The sequence below is a fragment of the Moschus berezovskii genome, chromosome 12, assembly GCF_049115385.1.
Source record: "Moschus berezovskii isolate FMDL1 chromosome 12, NW_MosBer_1.0, whole genome shotgun sequence".
Taxonomy (NCBI): Eukaryota; Metazoa; Chordata; class Mammalia; order Artiodactyla; family Moschidae; genus Moschus; species Moschus berezovskii.
This window is the reverse complement of record NC_142471.1, coordinates 31779635-31789787: the sequence shown is the minus strand read 5'-3', so window position 1 is coordinate 31789787 and position 10153 is coordinate 31779635. Positions and strand designations below refer to the sequence as shown.

The following is a 10153-nucleotide window of genomic DNA, read 5'->3' as shown; positions in this document are numbered from 1 at the left end:
CATAATCTGTGATTTAGTTAATCTTCCAGAAAGATTTGCATGCTAATAAAGTTGTCACCATTCTACCATTTCCTTATTATACTGCAATTTAAAAATAATTTTGCAGCTTGTTTACACAGAAAGGGAATTGAGGTACCATTTTTAAACTGATCAAGTTGGGAAAAATACAAAAGTTCAGTAGTATTTTATTTTGGCAATGGTGTGGATCAATAGACAAACTCATACATTGCTAGTGGAAAAATAAACTGGTACAACTTCTGTTGAGGTCAATCTGACAATATCTAACAAGACTTAAAGTGCACAAAACCTGACCCAAAAACTTTCCTTTTAGCAATTCTACAGAGAAATTTGTATGCAGGTTAAGTAACATGTTATTTACTGCAGCGTTGTTTGAATGGTAAACAATCTAAATGTCTATATCTCAGGGAATGAGTAATAAATTACAGTATCTATGCAATGGGGAGAACACTAAGAGAAAAGTTCCCCTTGACACTGGGGAGATGGCCTGGTAACCATCAGCCAGAACCTGATGTGACTAGAAACTGGTCTGGCACTCACAGCTAGGCTTTACTGTTTTCCTGCTAAACACAAAAAATTTCCCAGAACATCAACATCAGACGAGATATGAGACCATGACAGATCAAGTGAAAACAAGACTATTTAGCAATGGTGTCTGAACACATATAAAAACATGAATATTATTGTAACTACAAACACAATCAAACATCCCTCTATCCTGGCTGATATGAGTGGCTGCTGCTTCTTTATCAATTAACATTAGCCTCAATTCATTCCCCCTGCCTTACTGTTAGGATTTATTTTAAAACACACAATCAAAGAAGTGCTCCAGCATCCTGAACACATCTAATCCACAGCAAATATGAATTTCCTTAAAACTTGCCCCTTAAACCAACTAATCTAAACCCCAGTCCGATAAGTTCTTTCCAACACACTCCAATTGAGATGCCCTGTAGTTCCCGATGGTGTGTGTTCTTACTCACTGTAATGAGCAATAAGCTCTATTCATCCAACTAAGGTGTGTCCCTAGAGGGGAAGGCATTGGCACATGTGAAGCGAAATAAGCATGGTGCAAAACCATGCATATGTGTGCATATATATGTATATGCTGCAATTTGCATAAAACAATGCAAAGCCAATTTAAAAAATATATTGTATATGCATAGAAAATAGCTCAGGAAAAATTCAGTAAAAACGGTCGTCTCCTGGAAGGAGAACTAAAGGCTGGGGCACAGGGGTGGGAAGGAGTCTTCAGTATACACAGTTTGTTACCATGTTCACAATTTATTTACTTGAAATTAATAACTTTTAAAAATAAGAGTAAGAGGCTTCCTTGGTGGCTCAGTGGTAAAGAATCCACCCTCCAATGCAGGAGACATGGACTTGATCCCTGATTTGGAAAGACCCCACATGGAGCAGAGCAGTTAAGTCTGTGCACCACAACCACTGAGCCTGCGCTCTAGCCCAGAAACCACAACTACCGCAGCCCATTCTCCGCAACAAGAGAAGTCACCACAGTGAGAAGCCTCAGTACCACAACTAGGGAAAAGCACGCATGGCAATGAAGACCCACCACAACCAACAGACAATCTTTTAAAAAAAGACTAAGAATCACAGGCACTGCTGTGGGGTCAATACTGAAGAAAGTTCAGAATGCTGCCTGGACAGTTAGGTGTATCACATTTCTGCACATCTGCAGGTGAGATTGCCACCATGTTCAAGTCCTCAAACTGCATCCTTACTGCCAAAATGCTCTCCAACTAAGCCTCCAGAATCAGTCTTTGTGGAAAAATAGGATCAAATTTCATGTACTCTGACGTCTTATTGATGAAGGCAGCTGATGAGTCTGTTTATCAAAAAACCATTAGGTAGGGAATGAATTGAGGCTAATGTTAATTGATAAAGAAGCAGCAGCCACTCATATCAGCCAGGATAGAGGGATGTTTGATCGTGTCACACTGGTCAGAATGGCTACCATCAAAAAGTCCACAAATAATAAATGCTGAAGAAGATGTGGACAAAAGGGAACACTTCTACACTGCTGGTGGGAATGTAAGCTGGCACAGCCACTATGAAGAACAGTATGGAGGTTCCTTAAAAAATGAAAAATAGAACTACCATATAATCCTGCAATCCCATTCAAAGGCATTTATCTGGAGAAAACCATACTTTGAAAATCTGCACACACCCCAATGTTCACTGCAGCACTACTTATAATAGCCAAGACATGGACACAACCTAAATGCACTGACACAATAAGAGAAAGAAAACATGGTACATATATACAATGGAATTTTACTCAGCCATAAAAAAGAATGAAACAATGACATTTGCAACAATATGGGTGGACCTAGAGATGGTCATACGAAGTGAGGTCAAAGAAAAGACAAGTATCATATGGTATTAGTCACATGTAGAATCTAATTTTAAAAATGATACAAATGAACTTATTTACAAAACAGAAATAAAGCCACAGACACAGAAAACAAATTTATGGTTAGCCAAGCTGAAACTCCAATACTTTGGCCACCTCATGCGAAGAGTTAACTCACTGGAAAAGACCTGATGCTGGGAGGGATTGGGGGCAGGAGGAGAAAGGGATGACAGAGAATGAGGTGGCTGGATGGCATCACTGACTCGATGGAGGTGGGTTTGAGTGAACTCCGGGAGTTGGTGATGGACAGGGAGGCCTGGCGTGCTGTGTTTCATGGGGTCGCAAAGAGTCTGATTCGACTGAGTGACTGAACTGAACTGAATTGAAAGAGAAAATGTGGGGTGGTGAGAGATGAACTGGGAGCTTGGGATTGACATACACATACTACTATATATGGAATAATCAGCCAATATTCTGTTGTAACCTATATGGGTAAAGAACCTGAAAAAAAAGAATATACATAAAACTGAATCACTTTGCTGTACACCTGAAACACAATGTTATAAATCAACTATATTCCAACTAAAAAATATTAGGTACAAGTATTCTCTTTAGATTGGGATACAAGGCTCTTACAACTGAAATATGAACAGGTACGTCAAGGTGGTTTTGTATCTCTGGCTCTCTTGGGGAGCCCTGTGAACTGAGTACGTAATAGCATTTAAATATCACGGTACTCCAGCAGCTCTTTTTCTAAGTTACAGCTGAGGGTGATCACTGAGCTCCTCTGAGGCATTCTCTTATGGCAGCACCATCCTCAAGTTTCCAGAGTTGGCTCCCACACCACTTAATACTGGGCAGTTCAGCATTTCAATAGGTTAGGTGCACTGGCACAAGACAGACCATTTTGGATACAAAGTATACCATATCCTACATTCACATAACACCAGCCGACAGCCGTGGGCAGCTCATTTGTTTGGTGTCTTGATCTTCCCTGACTGGGGACAAAGGCCTCCTACAAACTGTGCCTAGTCCTGGTTCCCCGACCTACCTTAGGGTCTCTCTGGCCTTTCATCTCCAGTGATTTTTTTGTGTACTTTCCATCATCTTTCCTTTCTTTTAGACTTATACTTCTGCCCTTTACTAACTCCTGCTTCACAGAATTACTCATACCTGTCCAAACAATTTAGACCCTGGCAACAGTCATTCCTAATGCTTCCATTTAAAATAAAATCATATACCCTGTCAACAATTTCCAAACATATTCTCAAATAAATCCAATTTTTTGCATCACAGTTAGAGCCCTCTAAACCTTTCATCACACCCTAATGGATTTATCCTTCAAGGAGGGTTCAGTTCAAGGTTCACAGGTTTAGTGAATTTTTCTTGGATCCTCAGTCCCCAGTGAGCCATTCCTCTCCCACGCTACTACTAAATGAAGAGAGTAAACTCTTCTACTGCCTCAGTGGTTTCCAAACATTTACTTCCATTATTCTCAACCCTTTTTTCAAGGGATAGCCAAATATGTAAAACACCAACACTGGAGGAGCTCAGTGATCACCCTCAGCTGTAACTTAGAGCTACTGGAGTAGCGTGATATTTAAATGCTATTATGTACTCAGTTCACAGAGCTCCCCAAGTTGGGGAGCTTCAACTCCCTTCCAGTACCTGAGATGTTCACCCAGGCAGTTTTAAAATACTGCTCTATTCTGCCAATGAATGCTGTTAGTTCCATTTTTAGGTCATCTTAACCTAAGATTATTAACTCCCTAGAGTACAGGCCCTGTGTTACTGACCTAAATTCAAGTAATAGTTCAGTATGATATACCAAGTACTGAGTCCTTAAGGCTATAATACTTTCATAATCTGGCTCTTAACACAGCCTATGAGGTAGGCACTTCCCCCTATATTTTACACATAAGGTTAAGTGAAGCTGGAAGAAAAGGCCCAATTTAATCTGCAGCAGAGCTTCAACCCATACTTAGGTCCTCAGAGTCTAAATCCACCACATCTTCCATTCTACCAAGCTGCCTCTCAGTCTGTTTTGGACAATTCTTTTCCAGAGTCCCCAAGATACCAGCTGGTGCCAGCACCAGAGAGGCTACATTAGTATTGATCATGAACACAGTCATGAATTAATAAACTCACATGGTCCTGTTGGAGAAGGAAATGCAACCCACTCCAGTATTCTTGCCAGGAGAATCCCAGGGACAGAGGAGCCTGGTGGGCTGCCGTCTATCAGGTCGCAGAGTCGGACACGACTGAAGCGACTTAACATGCATGCATGCATGCATTGGAGAAGGAAATGGCAACCCACTCCAGTATTCTTGCCTGGAGAATCTCAGGGACAGAGGAGCCTGGTGGGCTGCCGTCTGTGGGGTCGCACAGAGTCGGACATGACTGACGCGACTTAGCAGCGGCATGGTCCTGTGACAATACTGTTCCCAAAGTTGGCTCCCACACCACTTACTGCAGGGCAGTTCAGCATTTCAATAGGTTAGGTGCATGGGCACAAGACAGACCATTTTGGATACAAAGTATATCATATCCTACATTCACATTACACCAGCCAACAGCAGTGGGCAACTCATTTGTTTGGTGTTTCCATGGCTCTGAGTTGCTGGGCTACCCCTAACAACTATTTTCTCTTTTCCTATTTATCATTATCTCCAAAGCTGATCCAACAGGATGATGGTACCTTCCTATAAAATCTACAATTAAACCCAAAACCAACAAACACAAACTTTAATGTGCCCAGGAATAAGTAGCTGTTTGCTTCCCATTCCTCCTTCTCAACTTAATCTACAATTATTCTTAAACCATCAGGAATATTACTTTTCTTTCCCTAGTTGCAGAAAAGAAAGGAGAAAGGGCAAATGGCTTATCTAATGGACAACTAAGAAGTAGTACATGCCAGGGACTAGACAATACATTAGTATTTAAAGTTGCAGGACCCAATCATTTGCAAAAATAAAAAATTCACTTTATAAAAAATAAAGAAGCTGCATTAGTAATGCAAAGACATTTAAAGAAGAGACTACAATCCAATTTTCAAATGTTTTATTTTTAGTGTTTTTAAACATTTTAATACAACAAAGATATAAAATAATATATATTAGTTAAATCTGGATTTAATTTAGAATTGAGATATTTACTTATATACAATACTGTGCTTCAAGGTATGGCTACCACAGAAACTTTCACATCTTCAAGTAATACTAGTTTCTCTGCACATTGGGTGACATTTAGGTAGAATTCATAGAACAAAACATGCCCATTTAGCCCAAGCTAATTTTGCTTCCCCCATTAAGTACCAGTCTCCACTTCTTTTGTTTCATATCAGAAATACTTCAATTGTCCTAACAAGTCACAGATTCTTTGAATAAGAAATTATTAAAATTGAACATTTTAAAGATGGTATTACTAACGGGTAAGAATGCTTCACTAGTTCAGACAACCCAGTAGTTCAGATTGAAACAGAGCTGAAATAACAGCAAAGTTAACATAATATTCCTCTCCTTCCATATTAGATACAAAACTTTATGCATAAACATGGAGTACACAGAGAAAAAGTCCTTGGCTAATATAAGGTAGAACCATAGTCTAAAAAAATTAACTTTTGGGGAAGCTGAATTATGGCTTATAGATCGCACAGATGTTTTAATTCAACTTAATGCAAAATAATAGGCCACATTTTAGTTACTTGAAATTGGTGGTCTTTGCTGGGGGTGAGGAATAAGCGAGAGGGGCACCAAAACCTATTTCCATAGTAATTTCAGTCATTCAAAGCTACTAAAAGAGAAGGAAAAAACCCTCAACCTCTTTCCTTTCTCACTGGTCACTTGTAGCAACAGTCTGACTTTTGATGTTACTAACAATTTCCTCTATCGCAGTAAGGGGTAATTCAGATTAAACATTTCACAAATGCACACTGTAATGGCCAAGTAAAGATGGCATTAAAGTTGACATGCTTTGTTGGCTCTGAAACTCTCTAAATGAAACCAATACTGTTTAAGAAAGCCATGGGACTATTCTAAAAAAGAGTTATCCTATCTCAAATGCCTGCAAAGAACTGGAAAATGATTGTTATTATAATTACTTTTAGTAAGGGATAATTTAAGTCTACAAGAAGACAATCAAAGAACTAAATTTATTCAGTTAAAGAATTTAAAACAAGAATATGGTTAATGTTCTAAAACATTACGGGACAAGAACTTTAAAAAAGTTTACTATGAAACTGACAATGAAATTGCTTTTTTACTGAATACAGTCAAAGTAGGTTAATGTTATGAATATCACTTTGAATATAAATTAACACTTTCCAAACAGGTGTCCTCAAAACACAAGGTCTCATATTAGCTATAAAAGGATTTGGCACCTCTGTCCTTATTATTTCAAGTAAGAATTTTAAGCAGGTACAGGGTAGGGAAGAATGCCACTTGCAGTGCCAGAGTTACATTATCAGCAGGTCTCTAGCGTGGAGTTCTTCCTGTGAACAGTCCACACTCCTTTAACTGATTGGTTCTGTGGCTGAGTTCACTACGTTCTGAATTAAAGTGATACTAATAAATAGACCCAGCATACGGAAGGTGTTTTTTTTACCCAAGCAATTCTGGCTACAGAGGACTATCAAGAAGATAGGCATGTTGAAAATTCTGCAGCATAGCCAAAAAAAGTTTCTCCCAAATTATGTTGTGATAATAGCAAACTTGCCTTCTTCTAAACCTGATATTCTCTATAAACTGCAACTAACCTTCAGTAACACTGTCCTGCAAGGAATTTAAAAAAAAGAATAAAAGGTAATGCTGCTCCTAAGAAGACAGAAATTGCATGGAAGACTTTCAGTATAACCTCCAGTTTGCATCCCTGAACAAAAAATTGCCTTGGTTCCCTCTATATTGAAGTCTCAGTGTTTAATGAGGTGAACCTCTCACATGTTTGGAACTGCATACAAGGTAAAATATCTGTAGATCTAAGGCATGCAGCTTCTCTACCTAGCCACAGTCACAGTCAAAATGTAAATTCTACTTTCACTATGGTTTTAACAAACTTGTTACAAGAAAAAAGATACAAAGACAAAATCTGGAAATTTCTGGACAAAATAATAAGTAACAAAAATATAAGTTTTATATTAAAAAAAGAAATGGAAAAGAATGTTGTCTCAAAGTTTTCCAAGGAAGAGACCTGGAGATGATTAATGTATGTAAACACTGCCGTGTAATAGTTATAATAATAAATTATAAACTTAGCTTACCTTTTCTTCAAAACATATATGGTAAAAGGAAGGCTGGGAAGTTATTTTATACTTCTCATTGCAGTCTGCTGTTAGGCAGTATCAATAGCTCTGCAAAGTTAGTTGTAATTTTTTTTTTCTCAAATAAAATCCATATGAAGAAAAGAAGACTGCTATTAGGAAATTTACCATTAAGTATTCAACATTCTTGAATTAATGATGCCACGGAATTTTTCCAAACATTTTTCCAAAAGCCAACATCAGTCCCTTCCTAGCTAAATTCAGGCTGCTTCTGTCATTTGGAAAAAGTGGATGTTATGTATCTTTTGAATTCAAGGGTCAAACTACTCTAACTGCATAGGAAACATCCTTCAACCTTCATGATTATGCAATTTCCTTGGATGAAATGTTGGCATTTTCATCCCCAGAATATGACAGAATCAACAATTTAAGGTATTATCAGATTCTAAAGTATGAGATTTAAAAGCATAGTAAAACTAAATTATCTCGTGACATTTTCTCAAGTGAAAAATAAAAAAACAATATTCAGAGAAGACCCAAACTGGGGTCACTCAGCACTAGCTGAAACTTGCTAGCATTATATTTGTTTCCTGCCCAATCCACTCAGGCTCCTCTATAACTTATAGGGGGTGGTAATATGACTCAAAGTGCAAAAATAAAATATTTCACTATATAAACAGCATGTATTTCTGCTAAGTGGCCTAATTTTAGACCTTAATATGCCAGCACCTTTTCTAAGTCCTTGCTTTAAAACTGAATGCAAAACTACACAATTAATATTCCAAGTGGCTAAGCTCATGAATTGGGGTTCAACTTCTAATTCTAGAACCATCCTACTATCAGAACTACTGTACAAAATTATTAAAAGTTTAAGTGACAAAGGTTATCACAGAGGTCAAATTACTTAAGGTACTAAATTTCTAGTGTTGTAAACAGCAACTAAGTTACATTATTCCTGACTGCCAAATTAAAGCTAAATAGAAAGAATGTATGTACACATTGTATTTAAAAATAAAAAACAACAAAACCTTTTCATATCCAAATATGTCTGAGGCTGCTTAGTTCTGATGGTCAAAATGAGAAATTTCAAAAACCAAATAGTTATATTATGCCTGCAACCTGTTATAAATTTCAGAAAGAGAAAAATTTGCATGCAAACATCCCCATTTAAGAACATAAGAACTTTATCTTAACATCTGATAAAAACTCTCATTTTGCTCATTAAATAATATCATTAAAAAGCATAAAATTGGCCTGTCATCTATCCAGCTAACAGTCACAGCACAAAGTTATCATCACTAAAATTAAGCCAATTTTATTTTTATGGATGCAGACATTTTTTCTCTCATGAATACTTACTGATGATCATACTAAACCCTTAGAACAAAAACAGAACTGAACCTTGTTAATTTTGGTGAAAAAATGCCAGCGTTATATTTGTACTTTGTCATCTTATGTAATATGGCCTCTCTCATTCTCGTTTCAAGGATCCTGGTATATTCAGTATACTTTTCTTACACACAGTTCAGAAGGCAAAAATTAATTTGTCAGTAAAATGGATCACTTTCCAGAGTTGCATTTTTTTAGAAAGACACAGAGATTAGTTCAAAGAACAAGTACTGCTCATTGGGTAGGGGTTTTTCCTTTGAAGAAAATAAGAAGCCTAACAAATTATTAGTATTCTTCTCAATATTTCTTGCGTAGAGTCCTACTGGAACTTTTTTTTTTTCTTTTTACATCTTTCAACCAGCAAACTGCTTAAGTTGATTAGCTTAAGTTCAATAGGCAAATACTCAAAAGATAAAGCTAAGAGCCTGACTTCAATCATAATATTAAGTCTGCCTAAAGAGAAGGGGCAGAAAACATCTACTTAAACTTCTGTTTGCCAGACAGGTAAGGACTCTTGATTGTTCTTGTTTGCTTGCTATGGTCACAGCCTTGCTGAGGACACAGAACTTTGTCAACATACAGGCAAAAAAGCAAGACATTCAGGAACAACCTGGGAGGAGAAAACAAAGTTACTTTCAAAAATGACTGCATCTTTAGTCATGAGCCCATTACAAAGACAGTCTTCATCCAATTAGTCTTTTCATTATTGCTGGTTTTGAAAATGGCCAACAATATTCATTTGGGACTGTACCATTAACATTGCATTCAAAAAAAGAAAACATGGGAAACCAAATTCTTGCTCTCCTACTCTGCTGATATGCTCTGGTATTGGCTAGAGTATGGTAGTACAAAAAGAGTCTCGTTGTGATATAAAAGGCAATAAACACATCAATGGAATAATGTTCATGGGCAGCCAAAATGAAGAAGATTCCAAAGAGGTTGAGAACCCAAGATAAAGTGTGCAAGAAATTCCAGCTTCTTGGTGTATCTGAGAAAAGGACAGAAAGATCATTTTAAAATCATTTCTTCCAACATTTCTTCCAATGTTTCTCAGTCATACGTTTCCTAGATCTGTTTTTCCCATTCTTCATAGAATTTGACACCCTTCCCACAGCCTC

General features: G+C 37.4%; 1 protein-coding gene across 1 annotated transcript in view; it reads right to left on the bottom strand.

Moving 5' to 3' along the window:
• Window positions 1–5437: 5437 nt before the first annotated feature.
• The window catches only part of SAMD8 (sterile alpha motif domain containing 8), a 49067-nt gene continuing 44351 nt past the window's right edge, over window positions 5438–10153 (bottom strand). Inside the window, exon 6 of the mRNA XM_055425379.2 lies at window positions 5438–10023. Coding sequence (XP_055281354.2) covers window positions 9719–10023 — 305 coding nt within the window. The 3' untranslated portion in view covers window positions 5438–9718. The remainder of the gene's footprint in view (window positions 10024–10153) is intronic.